General features: G+C 48.7%; 3 protein-coding genes and 1 pseudogene across 6 annotated transcripts in view; 2 read left to right on the forward strand and 2 right to left on the reverse strand.

Moving 5' to 3' along the window:
* The window catches only part of SLC35E4 (solute carrier family 35 member E4), a 30102-nt gene extending 14739 nt beyond the window's left edge, over nucleotides 1-15363 (forward strand). The window contains exon 2 of the mRNA XM_054543328.2: nucleotides 15015-15363. Coding sequence (XP_054399303.1) covers nucleotides 15015-15085 — 71 coding nt within the window. The 3' untranslated portion in view covers nucleotides 15086-15363. The remainder of the gene's footprint in view (nucleotides 1-15014) is intronic.
* Nucleotides 1553-17482, reverse strand: DUSP18 (dual specificity phosphatase 18). 2 transcript variants are annotated; one of them, XM_009234248.4, is made up of 3 exons: nucleotides 16975-17482; nucleotides 12926-13602; nucleotides 1553-1800 (listed from the first exon to the last, which is right to left on the reverse strand). In XM_009234248.4, exon 2 carries the CDS (start codon nucleotides 13523-13525, stop codon nucleotides 12959-12961), a length of 567 nt encoding a protein of 188 aa, XP_009232523.1. In that variant the 5' UTR covers nucleotides 13526-13602; nucleotides 16975-17482; the 3' UTR covers nucleotides 1553-1800; nucleotides 12926-12958.
* LOC100453310 (large ribosomal subunit protein uL13-like) lies at nucleotides 3290-12919 on the reverse strand (annotated as a pseudogene).
* OSBP2 (oxysterol binding protein 2) overlaps nucleotides 17441-18982 on the forward strand; it is a 238736-nt gene continuing 237194 nt past the window's right edge. For 2 of the 3 annotated variants that reach the window (XM_063722721.1, XM_063722719.1), the window contains exon 1: nucleotides 17441-18125. The gene's annotated coding sequence lies outside the window, so the exon portion shown is untranslated. The remainder of the gene's footprint in view (nucleotides 18126-18982) is intronic. The other variant, XM_063722720.1, reaches the window with a different exon arrangement.

Consider the following 18982-nt stretch of genomic DNA (forward strand, 5'->3'; position numbering starts at 1 on the left):
CACCACTGCACTCCAGCTGTGTGACAGAATGAGACTCCATCTCAAAAAATAAATAAAAATAAAAAAGAACAGGGGCTCTGGAGTTAGACTTGTGCTTGAATCCTGGCTTTGGTACATCTGAGCTGTGTGAACTTGCACAAGGTCCTCCCCACCTGTGCCTCTGTGCATTGAGTGGGGGCAGCAGTGGAACCTAATCCCCCACCAGCTTCTGGAGCTGTAATGGACAAAGGCCTAGGAAGGCCTTAGTCTTATCACAGATGCTTCCACTTCCTCCTCAAGGCTTCTCTTGTTATCTGCCCCACCCCTCCTCAGCCTGCCAGAGCACATTGAGAGTCCCCCAGGCATGCTCCCGCCCGAGCATAGCAGCGTGGATGCCAAGCCTCCAGCCCCCTTGTCCTGCTTTGGAGGAAGCCTGGGAAGCTGGGTCTGTGCTGGGCATCCTGCCATTGTGGACTTCGAAACAAAGACCTGTCTCAGGCCCAGCTGCCTGGTGCCCCTTCTACCTTCCCCTGGTGGCCCTTGGATTGGCATTCCAGGATCATGAGTCCTTGTTTGTCCTCGCCCCCTGGAAGGAGTAGCTCCTTCATGCTACTCTGCCCTCAAATTAGCTGAGGGATGTCAAATCCTCCACCACTGCTCTAAATAACTTCCTGGAAGTAGCACAAAATACTTAACTGAGGGCCACGAGAGGTTGTGAGCCATGATCTTTTATTTCTTTTCTTTTTTTGAGACAGAGTTTCGCTTTGTTGCCCAGGCTAGAATGCAGTGGTGCAATCTTGGCTCACTGCAACCTCTGCCTCCCGGGTTCAAGTGATTCTTGTGCCTCAGCCTCCTGAGTAGCTGGGATTACAGGCATATGCCACCACACCTGGCTAATTTTTGTGTGCATATATATATATATAGAGAGAGAGAGAGAGAGTGTGTGTGTGTGTGTGTGTGTGTGTGTGTGTGTGTGTGTGTGTGTAGAGATGGGGTTTCACCATGTTGCCCAGGCTGGTCTTGAACTCCTGACCTCAAGAAATCTGCCCGCCTTGGCCTCCCAAAGTGCTGGGATTACAGGCGTGAGCCACTGCGCTTGTTCAAAATAAACATTTCTTGATAAGCAGACCTTCAATTTAGTCTGGACCCTATGTAGAGAAAAAATTGGAGGGGCTTGAGACACGAGGCAGGAAGACTAGGGAAGACTTGTTGTTGTGGTCTAGGTAACTCCATGACAGTGGGGACAGTGCTGGGGCAGAGTGGGTATCAGTTGTATTGATTTAGAATAACACTTTATCTCAAAACCTTATGGCTTAGAGTAACAAACACGTAGTATCTCACAGTTTCAGTGGATCAGGAATTCGGGATTGGCTTAGTGGGTTGGTTCTGGTTGAGTTTCTCATGAAGTTGTAGTCAAGATGTGGGTCTGAGCTTCAGTCATCTGAAAGTTTGGCTGGGGCTGGAGGATTTGTGGCCCCCCAGTGGGTTCACTTTGCCCACTGCCTAGACAAAGCCGATTTATCAAGACAGGGGAACTGCAATAGAGAAAGAGTAATTCACACAGAGCCTGCTGTGCAGGAGACCAGAGTTTTACTATTACTGAAATCAGTCTCCCCGACCATTCAGGGAGCAGAGTTTTTAAGGACAACTTGGTGGGTTGGGGGAAGCCAGTGAGACAGGAGTGCTGATTGGTCAGGGATGAAATCACAGGATGTTGAAGCTGTCTTCTAGTGCCCAGTCAGTTCCTGGGTGGGGGCCACAAGATCAGACGAGCCAGTTTATCGATCTGGGTAGTGCCAGCTGATCCATCAAGGGCAGGGTCTGCAAAATATTGCAAGCACTGATCTTAGGAGCAGTTTAGGGAAGGTCAGAATCTTGCAGCCTCCAGCTGCATGACTCCTAAACCATAATTTCCAATCTTGTGGCTAATGTTAGTTTTATATAGGCAATCTAGTCCCTAGGCAAGAAAGAGGTCTGCTTTGGGAAAGGGCCGTTATCATCTTCATTTTAATCTATAAACTATAAACTAAGTTTCTCCAAATGTTAGTTCAGCCTATGCCCAGGAATGAACAAAGACAACTTGGAGATTAGAAGCAAGATGGAGTCAATTAAGTTAGATCTCTTTCACTGTATCAGTCAGAATTTTGCAAAGGCAGCTCCAGATTTACGTTCAAAATGGGGCATTCACGTGGCTGTTGGCAGGAGGCCTCAGTTCCTTGCCATGTGGGCTTCTCCATAGGGCCCCTTGAGTGTCCTCAACACATAGTAGTTGGTGTCCACCAGAGTGAGTGATTCAAGAGAGCAAGAAACCACAAAGTCCTTTTAAATCTAACCTCAAAGTCTGTCATTTCTCCAGTATCTTATTGGTTAGAAGTCTATTTAGTGTGAGCCCTTCCCACATTGACTACACAAAGGCAGGATTACCAGGAAGATGGGATTACTGAGGACATCTCTGAGGCTAGCTACCATATCAGTGAATATCTATTGAATGAGTGATTGAGGACTTAAGGACATAGCCTGGAGCCCTATGAGGAATTAGCCTGGGAGCATTCTGTTCTGGGTGGGGTCTTGTCAGCCACACCTCTGCATCCTCCCTAACCGAGTATTGCACAGTCCTGGCCCACAGCATGCACTTAGTAAATGTTTGCTCAGTGAGGGCTGGTGGCTGCCTTCTGTGCTCTCCGCCACTGGCAGGACAAGGCCTGGGCTCCCTGGCCTGGTATTTGAAGCCGTGGATGTTCTCATGTTTCCAAGCCTACCCTGAACCCTTCGGCTATTGGGGGCCACCCTGTTCTCTATGCCTGCTGAAGTTTTTCAGTATCTAGGTCTCCTGCTGCCCTATTCCGACTGCCACAACCCTCATGTGCCCCCTTCCTCCTTCTCTTTTTTTTTTTTAAACAGAGCCTGTCGCCCAGGCTGGAGTGCAGTGGTGCGATCTCCGCTCACTGCAACCTCCGCCTCCTGGGTTCAAGTGATTCTCCTGCCTCAGCCTCCTGAGTAGGTGGAACTACAGGCGCACAACACCATGCCCGGCTAATTTTTTTGTATTTTAGTAGAGACTGGGTTTCACCATGTTGACCAGGCTGGTCTCGAACTCCTGACCTCAAGTGACCCACCCACCCTGGCCTCCCAAAGTGCTTGGGATACAGCCCTGAGCCACCATGCCTGGCCGCCTCCCTTCTCTAAGCACTGCCAGCATCCCAGCTGCACCTGCTGCCTAGGCTGGGAATTTCTGTTTGTATGTTTAGACTCTCTTTGGAGGAGAACCCTTGCTACGCTGGAGCCCAAAATCAATCAAGCCAAAGCAGAGTTCCCTGTTTTTATTTATTTACATATTTATTGAGGAGTAAACAGTCTTTATTGGGCTCAGAGCAGAAGTCCATGGGTCTTGAGGACATCCGAGTATTTGTCAGTTTCCTTCTCCACGTTCTTTTCGGCCTGTTTCTGTAGCCTCATTAGCTGTTTTTTTTTGGGGGTGGGGGGATGGAGTCACGCTCTGTCGCCCAGGCTGGGGTGCAGTGGCGCGATCTCCGCTCACTGCAAGCTCCGCCCCACGGGTTCACACCATTCTCCTGCCTCACCCTCCCAAGTAGCTGGGACTACGGGTGCCTGCCACCACGCCCGGCTATTTTTATTTTTTATTTTTTTAGTAGAGACGGGGTTTCACCATGTTAGCCAGGATGGTCTTGATCTCCTGACCTCGTGATCCGCCCGCCTCCGCCTCCCAAAGTGCTGGGATTACAGTCCGGCCATCCCATGAGCTGTTTCTTATTCGGGTAGTAGATCTTGGCCTTCTCCTCCCTCTTCTCCTCCAGGGTGGCTGTCACTGTCTGGTACTTCCAGCCAACTTTGAGCCAGGTGCCCCAGGTAGGCAAACTTTCTTGTAGGCTTCAGACACACGACCTGGAGGGCAGCAGGAACCACCAGCCGCTTTTTCGTCATAGGGCGGTGGGATGCCGTTAAACACCTTGAGGCGGTCGCGGGCAGCCTGGCCTCCTTGGTCTCCTGAGGCAGCATGCCTGGGGGTCCGCCAGAAGATGCGGCTGGGGACCTGGAAGTGGTGGGGGCCCAGAAGTGGTAGGTGCCTCGGGAAGGGTTGCTGTTCATCCGCTTGTGGAGGAAGGCCAGGTACTTCAACTTCTTTCTGTAGACATTGCCATAAATACTGATGCCCCCGCAGTGTACGACCACCACCTTCCGGCCTGCTTAGCCACCATGGCCCTCAGGAAGCCCAGGAGATAGCTTCGACCATTGAGCACCAGGACCTGCCCCTCCGCCATCTTCGGCAGCCGCCTGGGAAAGGAGTTCCCTATTTTTAGATGAAACAGGGAAGGGCATGGGGCCCCCTCACCCCTGAGGTACCTCTGCCAGATTTCCCTGGAACCCTGTTTGAAAACCACAGATCTAGTTCAATCCTTGTTGTCCATATGAGGAAACTGAAGCCCAAAGAATAGAAAGAACCAAGACGACCTTGTGCAGAGGAAGCAGTAGGATTAGGACTTCACCCTCCTAATTCCTGGGGTTCTGCTATTCTCTGCTCCCTACTCTGCTATGAAGAACAGAGCCACGGTGTGAAGTTACCAGGGCTGTGCAGGGTCTGGCCCAGGGTTGTAGGGACAGTTTGCCACAAGAAGCCAGCAGCCAGGTATGGTGGCTCACACCTGTAATCCTAGCACTTTGGGAGGCTGAAGAAGGTGGATGGCTTGAGCCCAGGAGTTCCAGACCCATCTGGACAACATAGCAAAACCCTGTCTCTACGGAAAAAAAAAAAAAAAAAAATAGCCAAGTATGGTGGCACACGCCTGTAGTCCCAGCTACTTGGGAGGCTGAGGTGGGAGGCTGCAGTGGGCTGTGATTACACCACTGCACTCCACTCTGGGTAACAGAGTGAGATCCTATCTGAAAAAAAAAAAAAAAAAAAAAGAAAGAAAAGAAAAAGAAAAAAAGAAGCCACTAGCCTGGCATTGCCCAGCTCAGTCAACAAAATATCTTTTTTTTTTTCTTCCAGGAAAAGTAATTACAAATATTTTGCCAAGGGCACATCTAGCATGTCTCTCAGAAATGGGCCTGCCTTAGTATCTCTTCCATACCCAGGAAATAGCTAGAAGGAGCCTGAAGGAAATCTGGTTTCAGCATAAACATGATGATGAATTTCAGTGTCACAGTTGGGAGCCCATAGTCAATTCTGCTTTCTGTAAATAGAGGTCTGTGGGGTGCCTTCTTATGCACGGATGGCATTGTGATTCCCATTTAACAGAGTAAGCAAAATTTCAGAAAAATTCCAGGGTCTGCCTGAAGACAAAGCCAAGAGGTGGAAGAGTCAGGATGAGAATCCACAGCTCTCAACATTCCTCCCAAGCTCTTTCTTAGGTGATATTGGGCCGCGATCCAGAGGTGGAAAGTAATGGATTCTTAGGACTTTTTTTTTCTTATTTTCATTCATTTATTGAGGCACCACTGCACTGCATCCTGGGCAAAAGGGTCTCACTCTGTTGCCGAGGATGCAGTGGAGTGGTGCCATCATAGTTGACTGCAGCCTCAACCTCCTTGGGCTCAAGCGATCCTCCCACCTCAGTCTCCCAAGTAGCTGGGACTACAGGTGTGCACCACCATGCTGGGCTTTTTTAAAAAACTTTTTGTAGAGAAGGAGTCTCACTATGTTGCCCAGGCTGACTGCAAATTCGCAGGCTCAAGTGATCCTCTTGCCTCAGCCACCCGAAGGGCTGGGGTTACAGGCATGAGCCACTGCACTTGGCCTCTAAGGGCATTTGGATTTAACATCCCAGGATAGGAAAGCAGGGCTATGTGCTTCAAGGTCAAGAGCTACCTGCCCCTGGGATTTGTAATTAGATCACCATCTCGACAGAGGTCATTCCGAGAAATCCTCAGGGCCAACAGCATGTCCCTGTTTATCTGACAGGGCATTATAAACTTCACAGAAACTTCTCAAACCAAATTTAATTGACTTTGGAAAGAAAGTGATTCCTCACTTTTTGAAGTGAGAAAGTTAAAGCTTCATGTAATCAAACAGGGCTAGAATCCTTGTTCTAAGCCAGGCTGTTAGGCTATGGGACCATTTTTTTCTCCCCTACTATAGGACTGCATTCAAACCCTAACATGACCTTCTTCCGAGGTTGTCTGAGTAAAAGGCTGCTCTACTCTCAGTCCAAAAGAACAGCGCGAACTGTTTGGGGAAAGGATGTGAACCCTCTCAAAAGCCCTCAACCTTAACCTCTCCCACTTAGGATATGAACTCCTGGTCTCATCATGTCCAATTCTGAATACTTAAAAAGAGAGTTAAAAAGGAGGAATGGCTTGGCCCAGTGGCTCATGCCTGTAATCGCAGCACTTTCGGAGGCTGAGGAGGAAGGATCACTTGAGCCCAGGAGTTCGAGACCAGCCTGGTCAACATAGTGAAACCCCATCTCTATTTTGTATAAAAATATAAAGTAATTAAAATTTAAAAAAGGAGGAATGAAAATTATGTTTACTCAACTATGAAAAAAATGCTCAGGAGGAAGGAACTAGATCACAAAACTAAGATGTTGACTTGGTTACAAGGATGGGGATATTGTGGCTGGACCATATTTGTTTTCCTTTTTCTACGAATGAGCATGTAAGATAAATTTCTGGGCTGGGTGCAGTGGCTCACACCTGTAATCCCAGCACTTTGGGAGGCCGAGGCAGGTGGATCACCTGAGGTCAGGAGTTTGAGACCAGCCTGGCCAACACGGTGAAACCCTGTCTCTACTAAAAAAAAAAAAAAAAAAAAAATGGCCAGGCGTGGGGGCGGGCACCTGCAATCCCAGCTACTTGGGAGGCTGAGGCAGGAGAATTGCTTGAACCCGGGAGGCGGAGGTTGCAGTGAGCCGAGATCACGGCATTGCACTTTAGCCTGGGTGACACAGCAAGACTCTGTCTCAAAAAAAAAAAATTCTGGCCGGGTGTAGTGGGTCGCACCTATAATCCCAGCACTTTGGGAAGCCAAGACAGGTAGATCACTTGAGCCCAGGAATTTGAGACCAGCCTGGGCAACATGGTGAGACTCTGTCTCTAAAAAAATTTTTTAAAGATTTAAAAAATAGGCCAGGCACGGTGGCTTATGCCTGTAATCCCAGTACTTTGGGAGGCCAAGGCAGGCAGATCACGAGGTCAGGAGATCGAGACCATCCTGGCTAACACAGTGAAACCCCGTCTCTACTAAAAGTACAAAAAATCAGCCGGGTGTGGTGGCGGACACCTGTAGTCCCAGCTACTCGGGAGGCTGAGGCAGGAGAATGGCGTGAACCCAGGAGGCGGAGCTTGCAGTGAGCCAAGATCGCACCACTGCACTCCAGCCTGGGCAACAGTGCAAGACTCCGTCTCAAAAATAATAATAATAATAATAATAATGATTAGCTGGGTATGGTGTTGAGTACCTCTAAGTTCCAGTTACTCATGAGGCTAAGGTAAGAGGATCATTGGAGGCTGGGAGTTTGAGGCTGCAGTGGGTGGTGATCACACCACAGTATCTAGCCTGGGCAACAGAATGAGACCATCTCAAAATAAAAATTTTTTTTTAGTGAAAAAAAACTAAATCTCTCAGGGTTCCATTTCTAAGTAAGATAGAGTAAGCATAGTCTGTCTCTCCCACTGGCTGCAACTAAAAGCCCTGGAAATAATGCATCTGAGGACTCTGAAAAAGAAATATTAACAAGGCTGGGTGCGGTTGCTCATGCCTGTAATCTCAGAACTTTGGGAGGCTGAGGCAGGAGGATCACTTGAGGCCAGGAGTTTGAGACCAGCCTGGGCAACACAATGAGACTCTGTCTCTAGAAAAAAATTTTTTTTTTTTTTTTTTGGGTAGCAGCAGTCACAGTGGTGGCCAGAAAAGCACCTAAAACTCTGACAAAGCAGAATCCTTTCATCTGTCCAAAGCATCTGCAATCTGAAAGGTAGAAGAGGGGAATCTCCATTGCCTTTTTTCTCTCTTCATCCTGTCACCTGGCCCAAGAGTACACCCGCCATGGAGGGTACGTAACAGAGCAGGGAGACTCAAGGTCCCAATTTCTAGCTAAAGGGCCAGGAAAATGAGGGGTCTTGAAAGCTGGAGAATGTGGACAGGAGAGAGCTTGTGAAATAGATCCCATAAAGTTGCACATGAATTTGTAGGCTCACATGCATGGATCTGACCCTAAGTAGTATTCCAGTGAATGAGAACTGAACTATTATTAGGCAGAACACCCAGGTTTCAGACTGGTCACTGGGTGGCATAAGCTTAGGACTGTTCTGATTTACATGGCAAAGGCTTTGAAACTGAACTTGATCGGCCGGGCGCGGTAGCTCATGCCTGTAATCCCAGCACTTCGGGAGGCCGAGGCGGGTGGATCACGAGGTCAGGAGATGGAGACCATCCTGGCTAACACAGTGAAACCCCGTCTCTACTAAAAATACAAAAAATTAGCCAGGCGTGGTGGTGGGTGCCTGTAGTCCCAGCTATTCGGGAGGCTGAGGCAGGAGAATGGCGTGAACCTGGGAGGCGGAGCTTGCAGTGAGCTGGATTGCACCATTGCACTCCAGCCTGGGCGACACAGCGAGACTCCATCTCAAAAAAAAAAAAAAAGAAAAGAAAAAAAAGAAACTGAACTGATATTGGAACTACAATAGCCCACAGGAGACAGATGAGAATCGAACCGAAGAGGGTCAACTGCCTCCTAAAACAAAAACCTGACATTTTCCGTGGGATTTAAACAAGACCTATTCAAAACGCCTGGGATACAATCAAAATTACACACAAAGAACAAGGAAAGTCTGGACCCTGAGATGACCCAGATGTTGGAATTATCAGAAAAAGACTTTTTTTTCTCTCTTTTTTTTTGAGATGGAGTTTCACTCTTGTTGCCCAGGCTCGAGTTCAATAGCATGATCTCGGCTCACTGCAACCTCTGCCTCCTGGGTTCAAGCGATTCTTCCGCCTCAGCCTCCCAGGTAGCTGTGATTACAGGCACCCGCCACCACATCCAGCTAATTTTTTGTATTTTTAGAGACAGGGTTTCAACATGTTGGCCAGGCTGATCTTGAACTCCTGACCTCAGGTGATCCACCAGCCTCAGCCTCCCAAAGTGCAGGGATTACAGGCTAAATAAGAATTTTAGAACTAAGAAAATACAAGAATCAAGATTTGGAAATGATGTTTCTGACCTATTCCCTGGAAAATGTGAATGTTACTTTATATGACAAAGGAGACTGCAGATGTAACTTATGCAGATGTAACTGATTTTATTTTTATGTTAGTGGGCTCATTCTAATCACGTGAGTCTTTTAAAGCAGAGTGATTCTCTCTGGCTGGACTTAGATGTAACAGAAGGAAAAGTTAGAAGTATTTAAAGTGTGAGAAGAATTCAACCTATTTCTGGAGGGGGACACATAGAAAGCACCAGAATGTGGGCAGCTTCTACGGAGAAAAGGCCAGCCCCCAGCTGACAGCTAAGAAAACAGGGTCCTCTACCCTGCAACTGCAATGCACTAAATTCAGCCAAGAACCCAAATGAATGTGGAAGCAGATTCTTCCTCAGAGCCTCCAGGGAAAAACACATTTGGTTTTGGCCTTATGAAACGTGATTTTGACCTTGTGAGACTCTAAGCAGAGGACCTAGTCAAGTCCAATCAAGCTTCTGACCTATAGAAATTGTGAGAAAATATATGGATGTTGTTTTAAGCCACTAAGTTTGTGGTAATTTGTTACAGCACCAAGAATAAACTAATACATTATCCAAAATGAGCAGCAGAGAGAAAAAAAAAATTTTTTTTTTTGAAACACAGTCTCACTTTGTCACTCAGGCTGGAGTGCAGTGGCACGATCTTGGCTCACTGCAGCCTTGACCTCCTGGGCTCAAGTGATCTCTCACTTCAGCCCCAACAAATAGCTGGGACTACAGGTGCATGCCCCCACACCCACCTAGAGAAAATTTTTAAAAAACTGAATAGTCTCAGGAATTCACGGACAATGTCAAAAGGTCTAATGTTCATGTTATCAATGACACAAGTACAGGACAGTATGGTACAGAAAACAATATTTGAAGAAATCATAGCTGAGAACTTCTAGATTTTTGAAACACGAAATCAAGTGGCTCTGTGACCTCTGATAAGGATAACCGAGAGAAATCCATGTCCATATACATCATAATCAAACTGATGAGAACCAAAGACAAGGAGAAAATCTTAAAAAGCAGCTGGGGAAAAATAAAGCATTACCTGTTGGGAAACAATAGTTAGAATGCCTCTGGATTTTCTGAGAAAAAACTATGGGGGCCAGAAGGCATAGAACAATTTTTTTTTTTTTTTTTTTTTTTTTGAGATGGAGTCTTGCTCTGTCGCCCAGGCTGGAGTGCAATGTTGTGATCTTGGCTTACTGCAACCTCTGCCTCCCGGGTTCAAGTAATTCTCCTGTTTCAGCCTCTAATCTCAGTAGCTGGGATTACAGGCACTTGCCACCATGCCCTGCTTTTGTATTTTTAGCAGAGACGAGGCTTTTGCCATGTTGGCCAGGCTGGTCTCGAACACTTGACCTCAAGTGATCTGGCCACCTCGGCCTCCCAAATTGCTGGGATTACAGGTATGAGCTGCCACACCCGGCCTCAATTGCATTTCTATATAATAATAATGAGCAATTGGAAAAAAAATTTACAATAGCCCCCCCAAGTGAAATATAGTTTGAGACCCATTCATGGATCTCAAATCCAAAAATCTGAAATGCTCAAAATCTAAAACTTTTTGAGAGCTGAAATGACTATCAAAGGAAATACTCATTTAAGCATTTTGGATTTTGGAGTTGGCATGCTCAACTAATATTTGCTTCAGGTAAAGCAAATATTAACCTGAAAATAATCCAAAATATTTCTGGTCCCAGGCATTTCTTTTTTTCCTTTCTTTTCCTTTTTTTTTTTTTTTTTTTTGAGATGGAGTCTCACTCTTGTTGCCCAGGCTGGAGTGCAATGGTACAATCTCGGCTCACTGCAACCTCCGCCTCCTGGGTTCAAGCGATTCCAATCAAGCAATGGTGCAATCTCGGCTCACTGCAACCTCCGCCTCCTGGGTTCAAGCGATTCTCCTGCCTCAGCCTCCCAGCCTCCCAGCCTGGGATTACAGGCGCCCAGCTATAAAAGAAAAAGCACTTGGCTTCCACTGGAATCTGGAGCCACAGTTCGGTGTCAAACAGAGCAGCTGTGCTTTTGTTTCAAATGCTGTTTGCTGAAAACCTCTGGATCAGAAGAGCTGGTCTTGAGCCAGGTCCTTGGCACCAAGGGGATGTGAACAATCCTGAATTCCAGGGCCTACTGATGGAGTCCACTCGTTAGTCCCTTTGACACTGCCCCCTTATGGATCCCAGTAGTCAGCCGGGGTGCAGGTTTTCATAGTGATTCTAAACAAGGCTGCAATCACTGTTTAGAAGTGATTGGGGGAAGCTGGAATTGTGCTCCTTGTTTCAGGACCCCTAGATTGCACCCAGATTAAACAAGACGGAAGCTCTCAAAAGGCTCTAAGTCTAGGCCTCCTCCGAGGTAGGGTCTGAAAGGACTTAAACCATTTTTTTTTTTTTTTTTACACACAGGGTAACTTTTTGGAAGAGTACTTTGTAACAATGAAGGGCTGTGCACAGAAAGGAGAAATGCCATTATGAGGATGTGTGTGCCAACCTGGGACCAGAAGGGTGAAAGAGTCTATCATTCATGATGAGAGCTGCCATTTGAGCTAAGCACACACCATGTGCCAGGCACTATGCCAAGAAATTGTTGAATCTTCAGAATAACTCTGTGAGAAAAGGGCTGTCATTAGACAGATGAGGACACTGATGCTCCCAGGGGTCCAGGTCACATGAAGAGGAGGTGACAGGGCTGGGCCTTGGTCCGAAGCTCCAGCCTTCCAAGCCAAGGCCTGTGAGAGGAACCCCTGAGGCCTGATGTCAGGCTTGTTTTTCTCATGTGCCCTGGAGAAGGGGACCAACACCATCTTTTGTCAAAGTTTGGTGAGGGATGGCCAAGAGCTCTTTGAAACTTTGCCATGTACAATAGCACTCACAATTTTTTAAAAATTTTTTATATAGTGGTATCGGGGTACAGTGGCTCACCAACACTTTGGGAGGCTGAGGTGTGAGGATTGCTTGAGGCCAGGAGTTTGAGACCAGTCTGGGTGACATAGTAAAACCTCATCTCTATAAAAAAAGAAAAAAAAAGATGCGGGCATGGTGGCACACATCTGTAGTCCCAGCCACTCAGGAGGCTAAGGTAAGAGGATCACCTGAGCCTGAAAGGTTGTGGCTACAGTGAACCATGATCACACTACTGCACTCTGGCATGGGTGACAGAGCAGGACGGTCTCAAAAAAAGACAAAAAAAAATTTACACAGTGGAATGCTTTAAAAACTACCTTATGCAAAAGTACAATCTAGAAAACCAGAACTGGGCCACTTGTAGTGAAGGTGGAAGCAGAGGTGGCCTGGGACCACCCCCAGGATTCCTGGAGCACTGCCTGAAGGCCATTTATCTAGTAGACTGGCACTCACTGTGAGAAGCACAAGAGGTACCATGATGCTTAAGGCTCTGGCTCTGGGTGTGAAAGAACGAGGTGGAATTGTAGCAGATTCAATCGGTTTTGGGGAGGGCTGCAGGATTCCAGGCCTGCCATGTGCAATGGGTGCTGGCCTTTCTTTTAGGCACCATCTGCCTCAACCTATCCCCTGGCCAGCAGAGGCCTGTCACTCACAGGGCAGAAAATTTATCTTCACCATCTCACAATTAGTGAGTTTAATCTTAAAAAAAAATGGATTATAAAGTTAAAAGCTACAGCAACTCTTTTTTCTTGTGCTCATAAAAGGCATCATCATTTTTGTTTAATCATTTTTTCTGTATCAACAAAAGTAGAATGTTCAAGTTTGGATCTTGGTGTAGGATCAACAATAGATCTGTACCTCTGACTCCAATGCAGGGGCTGGTGGGATGGCTCACAGTGGAATCATCAAACGGACTTCCTTCTCATAGATGTCAGGGATCATTCCCATTGGAGAACTGACCATGTGCACAGTGTTCTTGCCAAACAACTGAAACTCATAGTGGATGAGCTGCTCCCAAAAGCCGCTATTGGGTCGGATGATGGGCCGGCATGACTTGGTCCATGTGTGGGCATCCAGCAGGGACATGGCGTGGTACTTCATGAGGTAGGCGAGGCACAGGGCAGCTGAGCGGCTCACACCAGCAGCGCAGTGCAGCAAAGTACGGCCCTGCTTCATCTCCACGCTGTGGATATGGTCAGCAATAGGGTCAAAGAAGTCACAGAGACGTGAGTCAGGGGCGTCAGCCACAGGTACCTGCAGGTACTGGATATCCTCATACAAGGTGTTCACTACCTCCACTGAGACATTGATGACCATGGTGATCTGGTTGCTAGACAGCATGAGCTTGTTGTTGGCGGCCACACCATTGCTGATATACAGGCTTTTGGTTATCTGTGAGAGGCCGCTGACTGAGGGCTGCCGGAACTGAACTGGGAAGGCACACGAGGGTGCTGTCATCAAGGCGGTGGGTCAGCAGTCAGCAGTCAGCGAAGCATGAAGGCTGCGTCTTTCTGCTAGGCTGTGTCCATGGAAAACTGCAGAGAGGGAGAGGATGTTTAGAGGGCAGGTGCCCAGAGGGCCAACTCTAGGGGATCCCTGGGAAATGGATGGATAGGCCTATAGCATTCCCCAAGGCAGTCCTCTGACCATCACAGCAGAATTACCCAGCAAACTCATTTAAAGTACAGATACCCAGGTCCCTCTCCAAACCCACAGAGTCAGACTCTCGGGGTGAAGAGCATGAATCTGCATTTTCAGCATGCTTCTCAGGTGGTCTAATGTGCACTGCCCTATAGGACAAAGGGCAAGTCCCCAAGTCTGGCACTTGAGGCCTCCCTTGAGGGGCCCCACAGCTCTAGTTGGGCAGATGACTTGTGTCCCTCGGCCTGTGCCTTGGCCTGATTCTCCATTTAAGCTCACAGAGCCCTTTTCTTGCTCCTCTTCCAAATTCTCTCCTTCCTTCCAGCCCTTCAGAGTGGTAACCACTTGTACAGTCTTCCTCGTCAGTCTTCTGACTTTATGCCCAAATCATAAGGCCCTGAGCCAGTGGCATGGAACCAGAGCCCACTGTGCTGGCAGTCACTGAGGAGGTTGGTATAAGAGTAGGGAGGGTTCCCACTTTCCCCCTCTAAGAACCATCTCTTTAAAGAGATAGGATATGCCCATGCGAAGCTGATGTCAAATACAAAGTCCTAAATTGTTAGACATGCTCCCGTACCTTGCCTCTGAAGAGGGCCTGGGAAAGGGAGTGGCTGAAAGCTTCCTGGAAGCCAGCATGATGGGCACCACAGCAACCCCAGGGGCAAGCACAGAGACAGCAGGGCCTTAGGAAGACCTGCCACACCTGCATCATGCTGCCTGCAGCAGAGCTGTGAAACGCACCCCAGGGAAGGGCAGACCCCCTGCCTTCACCCGCTCGATAGGTTCAGTCGCCGCTAAGTAATTGGCGTAGGGGTTCAGCCGCAAATCTGCTTCCTGTGCCGCTGACCGTGCAGTCCTTAGTGCTCCTCAGGTGCGGCCCGGGTGCCCAGAGCATTCGTTAGACTCTCGGACCTTCACTTTCTCAGTCTTAAACAAAGCTGCAAAACCCAGGACATCTTTATATGTCCCACTGAAATAGGGGTATTTGGATTTAGATCACACCTTTCAAGGCCAAGTGGCAGTCTTCACCAGGCACGAGAAATGAGGAGCCAAAGTTTTGTTTCCCTGCTTAATATATATTTCAGTGGGGCTGTGAGGATAAGATGGAGCCACTTAGTTTGGCTGTCAAGGCCATTTGTGACCTGGCTCCTGCCTGTCTCTCCAGCCTCTTATTAGGCTTCCCCATGCTCTGAAGGGCCTCAGGTGAACTGAGCCACTTACAGTTCCTTAGGGACAGCCTGTCCTCTCCAGCCAGTGGCCTTTGCCCCTGCTGATCTCTCAGTCTCTTTCCTTATGAACCCATCAGATCCTGATCTGTTCCATTCAGCAGAGGACTGCAGAAGTCTGAGGAGCCTTAAGATATCAACTCAAAGGTAACTGTTTTAAGGGAAATCTCCTTAGATCACACCCCTCCCTCACCTTTGACCAACTCTGCTCCAGGCTTTCTTAGCCCTATGTTCTCTCCTTCCTAACACTTATTGAAGATGTGGTTTTGCTCCGATCTGATTATTTGATTAATGTCTGTCTCCCCAAGAGACTGTGAGCCCTTCAGAGATATGACGGTGTCTGTCTTCACTCCCACTCTATCACCAACTAGTGCCAAGCGCTGTGTCCCAACAAGTAGGTGCTTGATAAATATTTGTTGAATGAAGAAATGACTCCCAACAGCTAAGACTCTGCCTTCTGAGAGGTTTTCTGGAAAGAATGAGTTCTCTGGCCGTGTGTCTCTAGAATTCCAGGGAGGGTCTGGGTGGGGATGGGGGTGGGTCTGAGGCTACCAAAGAGAAAGACCAAAGGTTGTATAGGCAAATCCTACCTGCCAATGCCCCAGACTCAAATGCATCAGGCTCATCCCCGGAAGGACAGAGAGGGCTGGCTTGTTACAGAGGTGATATGAAGGGCAAAGAAAAAGCCTCCTGAACCCAGATGGAAGTCTAAATGCTAAGGAATGTTCTGGATCCTCATCATCAGAAAATCCAGAGAGAAGTGAACTGATGTCCCCCCAAACCAGTGCCCAGTGGGTAACGGGAATAGAGGAATGTGCTGTTCATTATAGCCACTAAAAGTCTGCAGAAGTGACAATGCTCTTGCGGGTGAGGGTAGTGATGGGAGGAGTCATTTTCATGCTAGTTAAGAAATATCTATCAGGGCTGGGCACGGTGGCTTAAGCCTATAATCCCAGAACTTTGGAAGGCCGAGGCGGGCAGATCACCTGAGGTCAGGAGTTCAAGACCAGCCTGACCAACATGGTGAAACCCCCGTCTCTACTAAAAATACAAAAATTAGCCAGGCGTGGTGGCATGGGCCTGTAGTCCCAGCCACTCAGGAGGCTGAGACGGGAGAATTGCTTGAACCCGGGAGGCGGAGGTTGCAGTGAGCCAAGATCGCGCCACTGCACTCCAGCCTGGGCGACAGTGTGAGACTCCATCTCAAAAAAAAAAAAAAAAGAAATCTCTATCAGGCCCTATATTAGGTGTTGGAGATACTGAAATGTACAAGACAGGCATGGCCCCTTTTCTCAGGGAGCTCAAAGACTAGTGGGAGAAACAGACAGTAAACAGGCAATTACAGGCAGACAGAGCTTGAAAATAGGATAACAGTACCTACCTTAAAAGGATGTTTGTGAAATTAAAAGAGATAATCCACGTAAAGAGTTTTCTCAGGGCTTGGCATAGAGTAAGCCCTCTCAAAATAACTTATTTTTTCTTGCTTCTGATAGGGAAGTTAAAATGCAGGGCTCTGTGAAGGGGAAGTGTAAACAAGATTTCTTCCAGGTCGGAGCCTAGGGAGTCACAAAGGACCGCCTGAAGAAATCACAAGAGATCTAAAGAACGTTTAGCTTGAGGGAGAGGGAGGAGGAGAAAAAAACAGCAACTCGGTAGCAGTTCAGTTCACCACTTTACAGCCTATGAAGTCTTTGGCTTCCCTCATCTGGTTCGATCTTCAAAGCAACCTAATCAGACCGGCGTCTAGAGTTAATATTTCCATTTTACAAAAGAGGAAAGTGAGACACAGCGCGGAAAAGGACTTGTTCAGAACGAGTCATAAAGCAAGGAAGCCGATCTTTATGGTCCATTATGTGTGGGAAAAAAGAACAAACACCGCGGGGCGTTCGTGAAATACTAAGTTATAAACGTGGAACAAAGTCCAAGAGTTAACGAGAGCGAAGCACCACTTCTAGGGGTGGGCCAAGTAGGTTTCCTCGGGGAGCTGGCATTGGAATAGGCTTCTTCGCCTGCTTGGTGTCAAGACCCCCAAGGTCTTACCTGTCTCCCTCAGGCGGGTGGGCGGGTTCGTTCAGGAAGTAGCCGCTTCGGGAAGCCTTAGGCAAGGTTCTTCGGGAGAGAGACCAGTCATGATCCCGCAGCCTCAATCGCCGCTGGCCTAACGCTTTGGTTTCCACAGCAATGGGCTCGTCGCAGAAAGGAATAGCCTGTGCCGGGTCTTCAGAGAAATCCTGGCCTCGGCTCCATGCCCCTGAGCAGCCCCACCCTGGCTCAACCGGTTACCCGCCCTGCCGGCAAGCCGGGGTCACTGCAGTCCCCGTGGCGAAGCAGGGTCAGCTCAGCTCACCGCACCCCACTCCATCCAGCCCTGCCCATCTCTACGGCAACGGGCCGGGTCGACCAGGGCTGCAGCCCAGAGACAATCTCACCGCTTCCGTAGCCCCCCCCGGGCTCTGTGCGCATGTGTGACACTCCCTCCCCGGCCCCGCCCCCGTATGCGTCTCCCAGGCAACGCGCCGCGCGGGGCTCCAGGTTCCGCCCAGGGACTAACTCCAGGTCTGCGCGCGTCCAACGCGCATGGCCCGCAACCGTTCTCCGCGCGTCCAACGACCATGGCTTCCAACCGGCCTCCGTGCGCTCAACGACCATGGCTGCCAACCGGCCTCCAGTTTCCAACTGTTTCTCGAACAGGGAAGCCGCCATGACACAACTGACTACGCCCTCGTTCACAGGGGACCCGAGATCCTCCACGATTTACGGGACCGGCGCCACCTCGGGCTCGAACCACCCTCTCTATAGGGCCGCCGCTAAGTAATCGGCGTAGGGGTTCAGCCGCACAGCTCCTTCCCGCGCCGCGGACCGCGCAGTCGTTGGTGCTCTTCAGGTGCGGCCTGGGTGCCCAGAGCCTTCGTTAGACTCTCGGACCCGCAAGGGAGCCCGAACTCTTTCAGACTCGCTCTCCCTCAGCCAGACCTCGGCCCTTTTTCACACCCCAGGGGAGTCTGGATTTCTCATAGTCGTGGGCACCAGCCCCTTCCCAGTAGCTGTTGGGACTCCCTGAAGCCGGAACTCCCTCGCCTGGACTCCCGGGAGAACCTGGAATCCCCGTCTCCAGTCCACGTTTTCTCAGAATCGGTCCTAGCCCTTCAGTCTCCCAGGCATGACATCGTGTGGTCCCAGCGCCCTAGGTGGTGAGCTCTGACTCTCCTTAGAGCCTGGCGAGGCCGAGGTCCTCCCCAGCTCGAACCCATCCCACACTCCCCTTCTCAGCCTCTGTGTTCCCCAGTGGTCCTGGAAAAGCCCCCAGTTCCCTCTGCCTGGCCCCAATCCTCACAAACCCAATTACCCACGCTCCTTTCCATTCCATAACCCCCATCACTGCATCCTCCAGGCTCCCATCCATGGAGGACTTGAGGTGGAAAGCAATTTGGTTCAAAATGACCATTATTTATTACTTGAAAGGGAATATTTCCAGTTGTTGCCAGCCTCCTCCCCTTCTAGTATTGGTAAATTTTTTGCACCACTAAGTGGGTGAAGAGTTTTATGTGTCTTTAAATGTTTTAAGGATTTTTTTAAAAAAACAAAAAACTCTCAGGATTTGGGGGACTTTTGTGTTTGAGCATCTTGATCTCTAAACCAGCTTTTTCCATCACCTCATACCTAGGCTATGCATAGAGGTCAGAAAAATGTAAATGAGAGATTGAGAAGTTGGATTTTCATACTAGTTTGTAAATATAAAAATATTCACAACACTCCAGTTCCAAATAGGCTGAAAATGCATTAGAAAAACTAGTCCTTCAATATTTTTTATCCTTCTACAGTTGTCTTTTTTGACCTAGTTATAAAAGTAGTGTACACTTATAGAAAAATGAGGACAGGCATGGTGGCTCACGCCTGTATTCCCACCACTTCACTTTGAAAGGCTGAGGCAGTTGGATCACCTGAGCTCAGGAGTTCGAGACCAGCCTGGGCAACAGGGCGAAACCCCATCTCTACCAAAAATACAAAAAATTAGCCGGGCTTGGTGGCTCACCTGTGGTCCCAGTTA

Source organism: Pongo abelii, chromosome 23 (assembly GCF_028885655.2).
Source record: "Pongo abelii isolate AG06213 chromosome 23, NHGRI_mPonAbe1-v2.0_pri, whole genome shotgun sequence".
Classification (NCBI taxonomy): Eukaryota; Metazoa; Chordata; class Mammalia; order Primates; family Hominidae; genus Pongo; species Pongo abelii.

Excerpts from the sequence above, each read along its gene's own strand:
- DUSP18 (XM_009234248.4), bottom strand. The coding sequence starts at position 13,525 with ATGACAGCACCCTCGTGTGCCTTCCCAGTTCAGTTCCGGCAGCCCTCA.